The sequence below is a fragment of the Aspergillus bombycis genome, assembly GCF_001792695.1.
Source record: "Aspergillus bombycis strain NRRL26010 chromosome Unknown contig00039, whole genome shotgun sequence".
NCBI classification, from domain to species: domain Eukaryota; kingdom Fungi; phylum Ascomycota; class Eurotiomycetes; order Eurotiales; family Aspergillaceae; genus Aspergillus; species Aspergillus bombycis.
This window is the reverse complement of record NW_019170041.1, coordinates 51,050-67,881: the sequence shown is the minus strand read 5'-3', so window position 1 is coordinate 67,881 and position 16,832 is coordinate 51,050. Positions and strand designations below refer to the sequence as shown.

The window sequence follows — 16,832 nt, the reverse complement described above, 5'->3', positions numbered from 1 at the left end:
GTAACTACGGGTATGTTCAATAGCGCTGGATTTCCCGTGGTTGGCAGATCCGAAAGGCCCTCTTGAGTTGAACGAAGGGTCACAAAAGCTCTAGTGGAGCATAAGGCGCATAAGTAACCGAATAGATACAGCTGTTTAAAGATCAACCAATGGGTTGAAAGGTGACGGTCATGGTTCAAGAGTCCGCGTAGGAGTTTTTCTGGCGATTTGGTTTGGGGTATTTTTGAAAGCATGACGTCTTGGTTGGGATTATGTCAGCGGCGCCAGCTTCCGATTGGAGGAGCAACCCTATACACATTCCCTCTCCGGAGTAGTAGATTTGGAAAGTTAGTATTCAGCATTCAGAATGTATCTTTCTCTCGTCCCTATTGGAAAACCTCTTCATTATAGAGCATCCATTCTACGACACAACACTTTCATTTTTTTTTCTTTATATATCCCTCAACGCGATCTGCATATTAACTGTCTCATTTCGAGGTATTAATGAGTAGTATATCATCAACAGGCGTATCATGATTACTATGCGGTACGGTATAACCTATAAGATGGAAAGCAAAGGCAGTCACGTAGATGGCAGAATCGGGGGCTATGGAAGGAAGCACCTGATCCACTATTCCTCAAAGAGGACTCTGGCAAATTATCCATTTCTCCAAATACTACACTTCGATTTAACAATTACTCGCATGGCCGTGGTAAATTCTTCGAGGTAGGGACGCCACCGTCGTTCTTGCCATTTGTATGATACAAATATGTTTCTTTACCTCGAGTTGTCTTTACTATTCTTCCCCTTCCCCCCTTTTCTTTCTGATTGTTCTTCCCAATCTTAATTATAACTGAGGCTTCTATCTGAGGCCCGCATCTCTCTTCACTGAATCATTTGCATATTCTATTGAATACGAACAACATATCTATAACCCATAGCAAATCCCTTTCATCTTAACAACTTATATCAGCCTTTCACAGAGTTCCCAATGCCTAGTATTCAGCACGGCCTGGACACCACGGGGGCCCCTCACGGTGATGGAGCGTCTTCCAGCCAAGATTATGTGGACCCAAAGGAACAGTTCGTGGCAAGAGCATCGGCTGAATACAAATCATTCACCGAGAATGCGGAGGATGGAGAAGACATTGAGGACATAGATGCTCTTATCGACGAGCTCGAGTCTATAGACGGCAATCTCGATTTTAATGACGTTGGACAAGACGAAAAAAGCAAACCCTGTTGTATCTCGGAGGAACTGCTTCAAACAGACCCCAGTACAGGTCTTACCGAGCCCGAGGTGTTACTCCGTCGAAAGAAGTATGGACTCAATCAGATGAAAGAAGAAACAGAAAACCTAGTCCTCAAATTTCTCTCATACTTCATTGGTCCTGTACAATTTGTGATGGAGGTACGTATATTTGGCCCTCACATTGGTGATCTTCGCTTATAAGCCCTCTTCGATACGCCATGGGCATAGACATCTGCAATCCTAGCAGTTGGTCTCCGAGACTGGGTTGACTTCGGTGTGATTTGTGCTCTACTCATACTCAACGCATCTGTCGGGTTTATTCAAGACTTTCAGGCTGGTTCCATTGTAAATGAACTGAAGAAAACGTTGGCCCTCAAAGCTGTCGTACTGCGCAACAGTCACCTTATCGAAGTGGATGCTTCAGATGTGGTGCCCGGAGATATACTAGAAATCGAAGAGGTAATTCGTTATGCAACTTTGTAGTGCGCCTCTAGTATGTTAACGTTCTAACCGCGGGCAGGGCACCATAATCCCCGCAGATGGCCGGGTCTTAATGAGTAACGTCCTTCAAGTGGACCAGTCTGGAATCACCGGCGAATCTTTAGCTGTTGATAAAACCGATGGAGATACCTGTTATTCATCATCGGCTGTGAAGCATGGTCATGCTCGTCTTGTGGTCACTGCTACTGGTGACTATACCTTCGTAGGGCGTGCCGCTGCCCTGGTTAGTGCCGCCGCATCCGGAACAGGACATTTCACCGAAGTTTTGAACGGTATCAGTATTGTCTTGCTTGTACTCGTGATAATGACTCTTCTTGTCGTTTGGGTATCATCCTTTTACCGCTCGAATGGTATCGTCACCATCTTGGAGTTTACCTTGGCCATTACTATGATCGGTGTGCCTGTCGGCCTGCCTGCTGTGGTAACTACAACAATGGCAGTGGGGGCAGCGTATCTAGCCAAGAAGAAGGCCATTGTCCAAAGGCTTTCCGCAATTGAGTCGCTAGCTGGTGTTGAGATACTGTGTTCCGACAAGACTGGTACATTAACAAGGAATAAACTGTCTTTGGCGGAGCCCTACACTGTTCCTGGTGTGAACTCAGAGGATCTAATGCTCATAGCTTGTTTGGCCGCTTCGCGAAAGAAGAAGGGTATGGACCCTATTGACAGAGCTTTCCTAAAAGCACTCAAGGATTATCCAGAGGCGAAAAATGCGCTCACACAGTATAAAAAGCTTGAATTCTTCCCATTTGATCCAGTGTCAAAGAAAGTCATCGCCGTAGTACAGTCTCCGCAGGGTGAGCGAATCATTTGCATGAAAGGAGCTCCTATTTTTGTGCTAAAGACAGTCAAAAAGGACCACCCAATACCGGAGGAGGTAGAGGCGGCTTATATGAATAGAGTGGCAGACTTTGCGGTGCGTGGTTTTCGCTCACTCGGTGTTGCTCGAAAGTGCAGTGAACGTGAATGGGAAATACTTGGCATAATGCCATGCTCAGATCCTCCTCGACATGATACTGCAAAGACCATACATGAAGCCAAGTCGCTCGGCCTGTCAATCAAGATGCTCACTGGCGATGCAGCCGGGATTGCCCGTGAGACGTCGCGCCAACTTGGACTGGGCACAAATGTTTATAACGCCGAACGTCTTGGCCTCGGTGGAAACGGAACAATGCCTGGGTCCCAGGTCTATGACTTCGTCGAAGCCGCCGATGGATTCGCTGAAGTCTTCCCTCAACACAAATATAATGTTGTTGATATCCTCCAACAACGAGGCTACCTAGTGGCAATGACCGGCGATGGTGTCAACGACGCTCCATCGCTGAAGAAAGCCGACGCCGGGATTGCAGTTGAAGGCTCCTCAGACGCAGCCCGTACTGCAGCTGATATAGTCTTTCTAGCACCTGGCCTATCTGCGATTATTGATGCTTTGAAAACGTCCCGTCAAATATTTCATCGTATGCACGCTTATGTGGTGTATCGAATTGCGCTGTCCCTGCACCTCGAGATATTTCTGGGACTCTGGATAGCCATTATGAACGAAAGCTTGAACATACAGCTTGTGGTTTTCATTGCTATATTTGCCGACATTGCCACGTTGGCTATAGCTTATGATAAAGCGCCCTATTCGAAAACACCTGTGAAGTGGAACCTACCTAGGCTATGGGGAATGTCTGTCCTCCTTGGGATTGTTCTAACGATAGGCACTTGGGTCACGCTATCCACCATGTTGTCCGGTGGTGAACAGGGAGGCATCGTGCAAAACTTTGGGAAACGAGATGAAGTCTTATTCCTAGAAATCTCGCTAACTGAGAATTGGCTTATCTTTATCACACGTGCGGAAGGCCCCTTTTGGTCCTCAGTCCCTTCCTGGCAACTTATGGGAGCTATCCTGGTAGTAGACCTGGTGGCAACCTTCTTTTGCCTCTTTGGATGGTTTGTAGGAGGCCAAACCTCCATAGTCACCGTCGTCCGTACATGGGTATTCTCAATCGGTGTGTTCTGCGTGATGGGTGGTTTATATTACCTGTTACATGACTCCAAGGGCTTTGACAATATCATGAATGGGAGATGGCCCGGAAGCAAAGCTTCTAGACAACGACAGAAAGAAGACTTCGGTAAGGCTGCTCTTCATTTACTGGTCTTACTTTGGGTGTCTTGCTTATTGGAGGTAGTGGTTTCAATGCAACGAACTTCAACACTGCATGAGAAAAGTTCACTGAACGGAACCGATACTGGGTCCGAAGCCCCCCGTTGAATGATACTCGACCTACACGTATAGAAGCTATTGCAGTCACTGTGTCTGAGCGCTCATATGGTTACGTAGCTGTTTATAAAGAATCGTTGCCTTCTTTTGATCTTTTGTCCTTCGTTTTTCTTTTTTATCGGCCCAACAATTACGAGTGTGGTCCTTCAGCATTTATCCTTCTTGGCCACTCTCTCCATCCTTTTTTTTATTAACAAACCGTCCCTCACTTTTTATCTGGAACACAGCGAAGACTTTGTAGGTATGGTGGATGTTATGCAACTCTAAATTGTGACAAATCGTTATATTCAAGAAAAGTGCCATGTTTATATGAAGTGTTCTCTGTGGCGCAAGGAAGCAGACGTTTCGCAGTCCAATAATGCTTGCATCATCGTAACTGAAGCTACATCGTCTATATTGAAGCCATAGATTAGGATCATGATTGCAACTATGTCGTAAAATTATTAACTACCTCGGACCTAGTCTGATGCTGGTGCGGAGAATTTTCAGGTTTACCCAGGTCCATAGTACCATCTGTCCATCACTCCTCCGGCTTCATATTCTTTCTGTCAAACAAGTATGTGGGGTTACATTACATGGGTAGGGTTGAGGAAGTACCGCTGGGGAATATACATGACAGCAGTAACGATATGCAAGCCAACCAATAGATCAAATACAGAGTAAGGTAAAAAGAAAGGGCAAAAGGAAGGAAGATAAAGAGTCGAGCGAGTGGGTGAGTAAAGGGAAAACTATGTGCATGGTTGTGGAGAAGAAACGAAAGAAAAGGAGAGTATTAAGATTTCGATGTCAGGTGATCTACTGCCTGAAAAGAAGATGATTGTTAGTTAACTGTGCGTAGGCATTGCATTTTCGGGGTGATGAGTGGATTTACCTTGTCAAGGTTGTAATCAAATTTCTCCAATGCGGCAAGAGATTCCTCACGAGGGAAACCCATGCCGGTCAAGCGCTGAAGAATTTGGTCATCTTCTGTGCTGGTCTGGAGAGCCCAGCCTGGTGCCTTTCCATCATGGCCAGTTGGGGACGTTGCCGTAGTAGTGCTAGTGCCATTGGCGGCACCAGGACCCTGGACGTTGTCAAGTGGCGCAAACAGCGCTTCCCAATCATGGGTCTGGGACTTGTCGTTGGAGTTAGATGGGGATGCGGCACCTCCAGGGGATGAAGGGGCGACATTCTGGTCAAAACTGAAGAAGTCCGAAGAAGCGGTGTTGCCTGCACTAGGACCAGGGGAGGATGCCTTCCGTTGTGTTGGGGAGTCAAAAGAGAAATCGAAGTCGTGATTATTCTTATTATCGGGAGTTTCGAAGTCGTCATCATCCTCACTCTCCTTTGCGGGTGCTAGATTAAGACCTGCGAAGGCCGCCTCAAAATCCGGGGCACTTGGCTTCTGGCTAGGAGGCACGATTGTCTCCTTGACGGGTTCAGGCTGCGGTTCCCCGTGAACAACTGGTGCTCCGGTGCTTGATTCACCGGAATGAGGAGCATCAGGGAAAGCTGTGGGGTCCTCACGTTTTGGCAAAAGACCATTAAACTCAGGAGCTTCCCCGGCGGCTTCTTTCTCAACACTTTCTTCATACTTGGGAGGGCTTTGCTGCGAGTCCGCAGCTGGAGGTTTGGATGCTACCTGGCTTTGCGGGGGGGCAACAGGGGTGAAACTATCGTCGAATCCCATGGGTGCCTCGCTATCTGTGCTGTCATCATCATCGTCATCATCATCGAACTCACGAATGGGTGGAAATTCGGAGACAGCTGGTGCACCATTGGTCTTGTCTGGGACAGTGCCCTGCTTCATAGTGGCGAATGCTTCTTCGAAATCATTTTCTTTCTGAGATTTTGAACGCTGATGCGCTGGTCCACCGAAAAGCTCATCAAAGCTGGGATCTTTCTTTTCCACAGGCTTGTCTTCACTGGAAGGCGATACAGCGGCATTTGCAAATTGTTCGGTTGCACCGGGAATTTCTGGGAACTTCTGCTTCAACTCCTCAGACTCATCGAACGCGGATGCAGAGGTAGGCCCAGCCTCGCTAGCCCCAGATTGAGCAGTTGTACTCAAATCTGGCGTATCATATCTACTAGCAGGTGGCGAAACCATCGTCGAGGAGGTCGCCGACTGTGCCTCGCCAAATGGAAGCACATTTGGTGTGAGCTGCCTAGACTGGGGCGGGGCTGGAGGTTCATTGAAAAACGCAGTCGCGGGCGGTGGAGGGGACGCTGACGGGGTCGGTGCTCCAGAGGTTGCGGACTTGATTGAAGTTGGATGAGAATCAGCACGGAAGGACGTTGGCGGCGGCGGTGTGGCTGTGTTGACCGGAGTTCCCAGAGATGGGCCGAATAGGCTATCAAAAGCACGCTGCTGATCATTTGAGACCTGGGGCGACAGAGCGTTGCTCTCACTAGAGCCGGTCATCTGGCGTTTGAAGAACGGGTTTGTGTTCTGGCTAGTTGTTGAGGCAGCTGGACTGCTGACTCTAGGGATGGCGCTGGCTGCAGCCGCGCTCTCGTCTGGCTCATAGGTTTGCTCCTTCGAGAGACCATCCATTTCTTCCTGCAGCTTCTCTTTTTCACCTTCTACAGTAGCAAGCTGCTTCTTGTTGATTGCCGCCAAACCTTTCTGCTGTCGCGCCTCAGAACGGGCCTTTTCGAGCGCCGGTTTAAGCTGAGCGACAGCAGCATTCGCCTGACGAATCTTCTCCTTCAAACTTGCATTTTCCTGTTGATCAGCAGTGAGTGCAGCAGATACTTGCTCGTACTGGTTCTGCAGATCCTGCCTGCTTCCCTCAATCAACGCGTACTCCTGCTGTAGCTTGCTGGTCTCGGCCTTAGACGCATTAAGTCGTTCTTCGAGAGCCTTGAAATTCTTGACCTCTTGCTCGTACATTGTCCTGGCCTGAGAAAGCCGAGCTTCGAAATCGCGCTTTTGCTGAGACGTCTGAGATAGTTCCTGCTCCGCTGAGGTGCGTTTAGCCTGGACGTTTTGCATTTCATTCGCCAATGAGCCTATCTGATTAGAAAGATTGGCAAGCTCAGTTGTTTCTTGTGTCAGTTTGTTGGACTCTTCAGGATCATTATCTCCGAGAAGGTCATCCGACGGTGACGCAGGTGAACGAGCAGTGGGGCCAACACCGGATGAGGCACCGGTCGTCTGTGGTTGAAGGCTTTGCCCAAAGGACGAGGTAGGGACAAAAGGCTTGAAGGTTGTTGAATTGCTTGGTGGGGATGCTCGAGATGTTGGGGAAGCAGGCATCTGGAATGGTACATTCGAACCACCTGTAGAGTGGGGTACCTGCGCAGGAGCTGGAGCCGGAGTCGGGGCTGAGAGAGAGTCGAGACCGAACAGATCATCTGCGGCCGACCGAACAGCCGGTGCAGGAGCAGGTGCTTGAGCCATACCCGTAGCCTGCGCAGGTATAGGAGCCGGGGCCATCTGAGCAGAACTAGGGCGACGCATACTCGGTGGAATTAAAGCTGGAGGCAGAACCTGTGGAAGCGGCTCCTTTCCACTGCGTACTTGACGAACCAGATACATAGCAACTGCAAATTCATCCTTCGTTAGTTGTCCATCAGCATCGATATCCGCCAAGTCCCAGATCTGAGCAAGGGTTTCCTCAGGTAGTTGCGCATTCATGAAGAAAGTCACAGCCTGGTCCCCGGTGATTTTGCCAAGTTTTGCCGAATCGATGGTCGAGAAGATACCATCGAATTGTGTTTTTTCGTGGGGAGTGACCAGCCAATCCACACCGGTAGACTGTGCTGAAATAGGGGACCCAAATGGCCTGTTGATAGGGCTCTGCGTCCGTTGTGGTCCAGTAAATTGTTTGGGAATTGCGGGCACTGGGGGAACATCAAGTCCCGGACGGGAACCAATGGAGGCACGGCTAGATCCCCTTCGCGCAGCAGCTTCATATAGACCTGGTGGTAGAGTCTGAGGAATTCCTCTCATTGCACCTGATTTGTAGGAGGTCAAAAGATGCATGGCAATGATGAACTCGGTCGCATCCAAGGCACCACGTTGCTTGGTGTCTGCGAGATTCCATATCCTGCCAAGGATTTCATTGGGCAGCCTTGCACGTTCGAAAATCTGTTTAGCGATCTCGCCTATAATTATTTACATGGTTAGCTGAGATCTATCCCTTCATGAAGCGTGGGCACTGCATGCCTGAAAGAACACCACTCCTGGAGACATCCGATTTCTCAAACAGCGACAGGAACTTATTCACATCATCTGGGTTCAACGGGGGAACACGAATCGATGCTCCAGGAGTTGGCGGAGGACTTGTTGCGCCTGCCTCACGCGGGGGGGCAGACGTATCGACTTGAATGCCATCGAACCTGGGCAGCGGCGCGGCTTAATTGGTGAAAATTGTAGTCAACATCATGCTCTCAGACATTCTATAAGAATATAAACTAAACAGCTGCGAGTGACTCACGTTGTAAAGCCAGTTCTTCTGACGGGGAACGGCCGGCTTGAGCGTGCCCAATCAACCGCAAGACAACACCGAACCCAGCGGGGGTTAGGAGACCGCGATTCTCCCTATCCGCAATTTGCCATATCTACAGCACACCCCAGATATTGTTAGCTAGGGTTCTTCCATAAGGAGACCAGGGGTGTGCAGTGGAGCTCGTTGTGCATCGACGTACCAAGCCGAGAGTGTCGGGGGCTAACTTGGTCTTCTCAAAGAAGGGGACGGCGACTTCGCCAGTGATGACACCCAGATTAGTTGTGTCGGCGGCTTGGAAGAGTTGATAGAAAACGCGTTTTTCCTCAGGAGTCAGATTGAGGTTCGGGTGTCGTGCTGTTGGAAGTAAAAAGGAAACCCGTCAGTTCCGGTGTATCCATCGTATACGGGGTGCACCCATCCCCTGAGAGCTCTCCCACCCGCATCTGAGTTGCGTCATTGCTGGCTAGACTTACTATTGTCAGCCATAGCTGTAATTCCGGAGGAACAAGCCTCCCCTCTTTCTAAGCAATCTTCCCGGGATGCTCGACAAGGGGTCTTCAACGTTTCAGGGTTGCCAACTTATCCAGAAGATGCCACGGGCATGGATGGTCAAAGCGCTGCCTTCTGGATGAGGTAAAGTTGGACGGAATGGCGGGAATTAATGCCCCGATCGAGTTGCGATAGTAGAAAAGATAGCACGTTCACTTTGAAACACGGGGTTAAAGGATTGGGCAAGCAAGTAAATATGGACGGGATAGGGTTGCCGAGAGAGCTTGCAACAAGCTGGAAGAAGCGCAGCGTTCACTTAGAGGGGGAGAAATGAGGGATTGGGTTCATTTACTTCCGTAGCTTAGGCTTGGGTCCGGGGGGGTTTCTGCCGGGCGGTCAGACACCCTCAACCCAACTACTAGTAGTATGGAGCTTAGGCAGCGACCCATGGCGGAGTTGCTTGCATGAAGGATACAGGGTAATGAACTTGTCTTCATTTACTCAGTCAGTGCGCTACTGGAAGCCAACAGTCTTGTTCCTGGTGGTCCTTGGTATACTAATACAGTTTTACTATTCAATCACACCTTTGCATTCTTAATCATATTCTATCGTGCAAAAGCTACATATGGAAGGAGCGGTAAATTCATCGCTATTTCAGGGATATTAAAAATATATCAGACAAAGAAAACAAAGTCTGTGCTAATCCAAGCTTCTCTCTTATTTGCAGGCAGTTCAATCACATAACCTTGGCCAACGCCTGTCCCCAGCACAACAACTCGGAAACCATCACTATCAGCTTCCGATCACATGGTTGAGTACAACCATGGCCGAAATGCTGACCGAGCGGTGTTTTAGACTTAGTACTCAGCCTCAACCTCTTCCTCCAGCGAGTCGCTGGCGACCTCCTCGTAATCACGCTCGAGGGCAGCCAGGTCCTCACGGGCCTCAGAGAATTCACCTTCCTCCATACCCTCACCAACGTACCAGTGAACGAAAGCACGCTTGGAGTACATGAGGTCGAACTTGTGGTCGAGAGCGGACCAGGCCTCGGAGATAGCGGTGGTGTTGGACAGCATGCAGCTATGACTGGTCAGCTTTCTTATTTTTTGCACACTGGGGAAGACAGGGAACTTACACAGCACGGCTGAGGTTGGCAAGGTCACCATTGGGAACCTGCTTAGGGGGCTGGTAGCAGATACCGATCTTGAAGCCAGTAGGGCACCAGTCGACGAACTGAATAGTACGCTTGGTCTTGAGGGTAGCAACGGCGGCGTGGGTCTCCTTGGGCACAACATCACCACGGTAGAGCAAGCAGGTAGCCATGTACTTGCCATTGCGGGGATCACACTTGACCATCTGGTTGTTGGGCTCGAAGCAAGACATGGTGATCTCGTTGACGGAGTTAGCCTCGTGGGAGGCCTTGGCCGCGGAGATGACGGGGGCGTAGGCAACGAGAGGGAAGTGAATACGGGGGTAGGGGACCAGGTTGGTCTGGAACTCGTTGAGATCCACGTTCAGGGAACCATCGAAACGCAGGGAGGCGGTGATGGAGGAGACAACCTGAGCGATCAGGCGGTTCAGGTTCTCATAGCTGGGGCGCTCGATGCCAAGGTTGCGGCGGCAGATATCGTAGATGGCTTCGTTGTCAACCATGAAACTGCAGTCGGAGTGCTCAAGGGTGGTGTGGGTAGTCAGGATGGAGTTGTAGGGCTCAACAACGGAGGTGGCGTTCTGGGGGGCAGGGTAGACGCAGAACTCCAGCTTGGACTTCTTGCCGTAGTCCACGGACAGACGCTCCATCAGGAGAGCACCGAAACCGGAACCAGTACCACCACCGAAGGAGTGGAAGACGAGGAAGCCCTGGAGACCAGCGCAGTTGTCGGCCACACGGCGAACCTTATCGAGGACCTGGTCGATCATCTCCTTGCCAACGGTGTAGTGACCACGGGCATAGTTGTTCGAGGCATCCTCCTTGCCAGTGATCATGTTCTCGGGGTGGAAAAGGGTACGGTAGGTGCCAGTGCGGACCTCATCGACAACATTGGGCTCCAGATCGGCGTAGATGGTACGAGGAACATACTTGCCCTGACCTAAGATACCATGGCCTGTTAGAGAGTTCGGCGGCAAGACTACAAGTCAAGGCGACGTACCAGTTTCAGAGAAGAAAGTGCTGAAACCATGGTCAGGGTCTTCCTTCTTGCGTTCCTCGGTCAGGTAACCATCGGGCTATCGTATACCGATTAGTTTATCTGCCCGATTGAGATGAAGATGGATGGATTGTCATCGTGATCACATACCTGGATGCCGTGCTCAAGGCAGTAGAGCTAGAATAGAACCATATTGTTAGTTTCAGTGGCCACATTCCGATCACCTCTATCTTCTAGTATATTTCTATCTTCGTACCTCCCAGCAAGAATTGGCGATCTGGCAACCAGCCTGACCAACTGCACACGTAAAAAACCAATTAGTAACGGTCAACAGACCGACTCCCGTGGAGGGGGCGGTGTGAGGAAAAGATGAGAAAACACATACCGTTCAAACTAATAACTTCTCTCATCTTGTCGAGTCTAAAGGGGACGAATGTCGGAGTGACAAAGGAATTAAGATTGGAAGGAGGGGGGTGTGTGAAACGGAGTGGGTGGAATGTGGAAGGACTTTAGAGGGGGAAAAAATGCCCTGATCTGTAAGGAAGTTTCAGGGGTAAGTAAACGAAAAAAACACCACCTGGGAAAGGAAACAAAACAAAGGGAAAGGGGAACCGGTGGGAGGAAATGGGGGAGGAGAACAAACCCTTGGGGTGATTGACGAGGAGAAAAATAGACTAAGGGGATCAATTAAACAATTGCCCAAGCCGAATGATCGGTCAATTTGTTGTGGTCTTGCGATGCGCTGTCAACCCAAAAGCAGGACTTCCACCTTTTCGTTGTTGATCCATCCGTTGGGTCGCGTCGTCCACAACTCCTTTTCTGATTGGCCCTGCCCATGCCGTGACCGCCCTTCCAGCCCACCGCTGACTCAGCTATCACTTTAGGCTTAGTCCACGGCAAGGGTCGATCACGTGTCAATGACGGCATTTCTTCCTGCAGCTGTATTGCATTATGATGGATCCGAACAGCTTGCGACAGGAAGTAGTTAAGTACTCACGTCAATTAGAGCTCAGACACGCAGTGCTCTATACCTGGTCACCGAGACTGCTACACAATGTTCTAATTGATAGTAAGTTTGTATTGACACTGAATCCATTCCTTCTAAGGTTTTTAGGGATTTAACAGTCTACATCAGATCTACCTCATCTACTACATATATACATACAGCCAGTCTACCCTACCTGGCTGTGCATGAATTAAAATCATGACTGTCTAGCAAAAGCATTAATCAAACGTACTGAAATCTTTGCCATGATGCTACTTCAATACCTTTTCTTAATCTGCACCCTCGCGTTCCTCGCTGTCGCCAATACCGAGAAAACGATCTTCATCGCTCCGCAACCCCTCACCATCCCCACGGTCGATCCTACCCTCGATGACCTAGGTCTAGATCGTCTCTCCCCCTCTAGTCCTGTTCTCCGAACCCGAATAAACGCTACATTTCCGACCAACGAGTCCCCGGGTACAGACTCATGGTATTTCCTCGAGAACCTGAACCCCGGCAAACGGTATGAGGTGCGGGTGTGTTGGCTGGCAACTGTACGTCCCCTTATACTCCCCATCGATGTCCTGCAAGACGATCAAAGAAGTTTAGCTGACAAGCGGTCAAAGCAACCGACCGCCTTTACCTTAGCAACGCACACCCTTCCACAGGCCATTGATGATCCAACCCTCTTCTCCTCGATCAGCCTCTATTCCCAAGCTCATCTCGCCTCCCCCCAGTCTAATGCTGTTCCTCGCAAATCGTCCTCGTTTCATGATCAAGCACCTACATCTGATTCAGTGCTCTTCCTTCGTGTCACTGCGGCGGCGGACTACTTTTCTCTTAATAAGACACTAATGGAGAATGTCCCCCCGGTTGCAGCGGATATCATCCTCGATCCCTTTTTATGGAACATCTTCCCGCAGTCGCTGGTACCGACGGCATGTTATATATGTGTTGTTGGATGCTTAGCGGTGGTGATCGGATGGTGGGTATTGGGAGAGCTGGGAAGGGCTGTTGATTACATGAACTCACAGCACCCGGATGATAAGAAAGATAACTAATGAGCTAAGGTAAAATTATATATGTATTCGTTGTCTGTAAAATCTAGGAAGAATAATGGCAAAATGCTTGGATATCATCAGACTCAGTTTATGCAAACTCTAAGTTTAAAATGGCCTCATCTAGATGTATTACTTGCGTGGCGAAGGATTAACATAACATAACTTCACAGACACATAAAAATCATAAGAGAGCATGAGAGAAGGGGTCATTATTTGGAAAGAAGCAAAAGAAAGGGAAACGAAGCAGCACAACAACATGGGGAATATATTCCAGGAAGAGTTGAAATGCTCAAAATAACAAATCTGTAAACAATAGCCCTCTGTAATAAACGCCTGACATGAGAAGACAGAACATTAATCTTCGAAAAAGTGAAGAACAGCCCGGATACCCTTCGACCCTAGCCCATGGGGTGGGTAGGCAATGTAAAGGGGGTCGTCCTGTGCTCCCAGTTTCGCACGGAACTCGCTCTTGCGAACCAAATGGAACTGCTTCGCCAAGGTTTCGTAGGTATGCTGCAGCATCTTCACCTTGGCTCCGTGCATGTTGTGCCCCGGGGTAAGAGTGGTGGTGGCGCCAGCACCAAAAGTAAGTGACTTGACTCCAGACCGAGCCGCTGTCTGGATGGCATGAGTAACGATATGCTCAATGACACCATTTGGAGACCCTGGGAAGTCAAAGCTGTATTTCACCTGCATGCCATGGGATGGGGATAGAGTGGCCAAGGCGACAAAGGCACAAATAGTACCTTCCTTGTCGACCGCATAGAAATACCAGCGATGGGCATGATCACGCCATGGACGGATCTCAGACAGGTGCACTTGAGTGCCTTTACGGTTGGACAGCCAGTCCTGGATGCGCTGGTCAATCTTCTCGCGGATGTTGTCCGGTACCATCTCGCCCTGACTCATGCCCACGAGTTTGATACCCTCGCTCTCCGAGTGTCGGATCTTCCGCGCAATTTCCCCATCTGAAGCAGCTTGGTTGCGGGACGGATCTACACGCTCCTCTGCAATGCAAGACAAACTACGCCAGCCAAGTTTCTCGCCTAGAATCGCCTCAACCTGAGGGGAACATAAGAGCCAAATTGGTTTATACTTGGTCTCCCGGCGCAACCATTGCAGGAACTGAGTGATCACGCGCGAATACTGCCGGGCGTCGCACAGAGGATCACCTGGGATCACTGCATAATTGCTGCTGCTAGGCACGTACGAAATTGCTGCGCCGGTCGCCAGGTCACGCCAAATCTTAAATCGCTCATCTCCCCATGATGTAGAGGTCGCATCACCGTAGTTCGCGATGAGATGCTCTATCGGCTGCAGGTGGCTCTCATCGGGCGCCAAGTGACCTTTTCTGTCGCGGACCCAGGATGGTTCGACAGTCGAAGACTCTGGGTGCCGCAATTGCAAAGTTGGGGGCTTGGCGGGGAAACTCTTAGGATCACGATAGAAGAGAGAAGCGAGACGAATGTTACCCAGCTTGAGAAGAAGCATCAAGAAACGCTCCAGGCCCACGCCAGCGCCGGCGTGGGGAGGTGCGCCCCATCGGAAGCCTTCCATATATTCCTCCATGGTGTCAGGATTGATGCCCACACGGCGCATATTTTCCTCAAGCATATGGGGATCATGGATACGTTGACCGCCTGAGACGATCTCTTGGCCCCGAATAAATATGTCAAAGGAGTTAGTGAAGCGGTTGTCATCAGGATCGGGCATCGTGTAGAAGGGACGTGCACTGGTGGGGAACTTGTCGAGGATGTAGTAGTCCGTGCCGTACTTCTCCTTGACGAGCTCGCCGAGGCGAATCTCATCGCGAGTATGTAAGTCATCATCTACCGGCAAGGGATTTCCCTCCTCATCACGCCACCCGGAGTCGTTGAGCATCTTGATACCGTCGGAGAACCGGATGATTGGCGTTTCTTCGAGCCAAACGACGTCGTCGGACGGGAATTGCTGTTTCACGGTCTCGATCTCACGACGGAAGCGGCCATAGACTCCTTTCAGGATACTCTTGATCACAGCATCTAGAACCTCCAACATCTCATGGTAGTGCTCCTCAATTGCCATTTCAATATCCAGTCCAGTGTACTCTGTCAAATGGCGGTGGGTATTGGAATTCTCCGCGCGAAACACAGCGCCAATTTCATACACTCGACCGAAGTCCGCCGCAATAGCCATCTGTTTGGCCAACTGGGGGCTCTGAGCCAGGAACGCATCCCGACCAAAGTAGTTTACCTCAAATACACTAGCTCCAGACTCAGTGGCGGACCCTTGCAGCTTGGGTGTATGAATCTCGATGAAATTCTGCTCGTCAAGGGCGGTCCGGAAAAGATTTCCCACCGCTGATTGAATGCGGAAGATTGATTGAGATGTGGGCGTACGCAAGTCCAGCAAGCGGTTGGTCAGACGCGTGCGGTCAGGGATATGACTACGCCGACCTTCAACGCGCTCTTCCTCCGGGGTCTGGATCTCGGCCTCATAGACGCTGAACGGGACAGGCTCCTCCCGCCGAACGACAACGTGAATCGCATCAATGGCCAGTTCAACATCATGAATGGTGCATCCTAGCACTGGCACCTCTGGGGCTTGAACAGTGCCACGAACCTGTACTATAGAACCCACACGCAAGTGCTCGACCCATTGAATCATGGCGATGGAGCTCTTGCCTGGGGATTCATGCAACACACCCTGAAAAGTGTAAAGCTGTTGGCGAAAGACAAGGAAAACCAATTTGGCACTCATACGACGGATGATATGCAAGCGCGCCGTGAAGAGGACCTCCTTGCCCACCGAGTCCGCCGAAATATTCTCAAATTTGGTCCGGAGCTCCCGCGGGCGAGAGCGCGACTGAAGGAGGGGCAGCTCGCCATAGCGAGCCTTCATCTCTGCAGTCTCTTCACGAGCGGCAGCCGCGACAGCCTCCTTGTGGCGTTCAGATTCTTCAGAATGTTGCTCCTCGCTGAGACGAGAGCGCGCTTGTCGGCGTTGCTGACGCGCAAGGCGTTTCTGCTGATTTTTGCTCATCGTCCCAGTAGTGGGGGACGAAGAGTCATCAGAAACATCATCCGAAGAAGAGGCATAGCCGCCACGATCCCGCAAGAATCCACTCAGGATGCTGCGTCGAGGGGACATTGACCCCGAACGCCTGCTGGGGGCGGGAGACGAGTCATTTGTGTCGATTTTATTGGGGACGATCTTGGAGAGGGCCCGTTTGATGGACATGATTACTGCGTTTGCGTAATGGACGCCCGAGTCATACAGGAGAGTAACTTGTAGGGAGAATCAGGAGTAAACTTTGACAAACGCCGCTTTACCCCGGTGAAGGAGGGGCACACGGCGGGAAGGGTACGAGTCGGGAGAGCTGATCTCTACCACGAGGGACAGGGTCAATTGGAGACCGTAGGATTTGGTGAAAGCCCGGGACTCTTGCGGGGGGTGTTAAAGAGTTAAATATCGAACTCGAGAAAGAGAAAAAAAGGGCATGAAAGGGGAGAAACGAGAGAAAGGTCGCTTTTTGACTTTGTCAGGGTCCGGAACAAACCGTGATGTCATCGGCTGAGTGCCTCGGAATCTTTCTCAAATGTCTTATAAATGAAACCTTTTTTTTTTACCAAGCCAAGTTTCGAGAGGAAAGTGTCTAGAATGATCGGATTATGAGACAATTCCCATAGTTCCCTGTTTCTTATTGCTTCTCTCCGTTCTGTGACCCCTGGTGCTC

General features: G+C 50.2%; 5 protein-coding genes across 5 annotated transcripts; 2 read left to right on the top strand and 3 right to left on the bottom strand.

The window, feature by feature from the left end:
* Window positions 1–971: 971 nt before the first annotated feature.
* On the top strand, window positions 972–3,990 carry ABOM_005384 (plasma-membrane proton-efflux P-type ATPase; the record flags this gene model as incomplete). Its single annotated transcript, XM_022532513.1, has 3 exons — window positions 972–1,391; window positions 1,461–1,691; window positions 1,753–3,990. 3 exons carry the CDS (start codon window positions 972–974, stop codon window positions 3,988–3,990), a joined length of 2,889 nt encoding a protein of 962 aa, XP_022389454.1.
* Window positions 3,991–4,771: 781 nt separating this feature from the next.
* Window positions 4,772–8,921, bottom strand: ABOM_005383 (EF hand domain protein; the record flags this gene model as incomplete). Its single annotated transcript, XM_022532512.1, has 6 exons — window positions 4,772–4,801; window positions 4,871–8,091; window positions 8,165–8,341; window positions 8,424–8,547; window positions 8,635–8,789; window positions 8,909–8,921. The coding sequence occupies 6 exons, from the start codon at window positions 8,919–8,921 to the stop codon at window positions 4,772–4,774; spliced, it is 3,720 nt and encodes a 1,239-aa protein (XP_022389447.1).
* An 860-nt stretch (window positions 8,922–9,781) lies between these two features.
* Window positions 9,782–11,481, bottom strand: ABOM_005382 (tubulin alpha chain; the record flags this gene model as incomplete). Its single annotated transcript, XM_022532511.1, has 6 exons — window positions 9,782–10,004; window positions 10,060–11,014; window positions 11,075–11,150; window positions 11,222–11,248; window positions 11,328–11,368; window positions 11,457–11,481. The coding sequence occupies 6 exons, from the start codon at window positions 11,479–11,481 to the stop codon at window positions 9,782–9,784; spliced, it is 1,347 nt and encodes a 448-aa protein (XP_022389448.1).
* Window positions 11,482–12,325: 844 nt separating this feature from the next.
* Window positions 12,326–13,117, top strand: ABOM_005381 (uncharacterized protein; the record flags this gene model as incomplete). The annotated part of the gene is made up of 1 exon (XM_022532510.1): window positions 12,326–13,117. One exon carries the CDS (start codon window positions 12,326–12,328, stop codon window positions 13,115–13,117), a length of 792 nt encoding a protein of 263 aa, XP_022389449.1.
* Window positions 13,118–13,471: 354 nt separating this feature from the next.
* erdS (aspartyl-tRNA synthetase, cytoplasmic) lies at window positions 13,472–16,336 on the bottom strand (the record flags this gene model as incomplete). Its single annotated transcript, XM_022532509.1, has 1 exon — window positions 13,472–16,336. The coding sequence occupies one exon, from the start codon at window positions 16,334–16,336 to the stop codon at window positions 13,472–13,474; it is 2,865 nt and encodes a 954-aa protein (XP_022389450.1).
* Window positions 16,337–16,832: the final 496 nt, after the last annotated feature.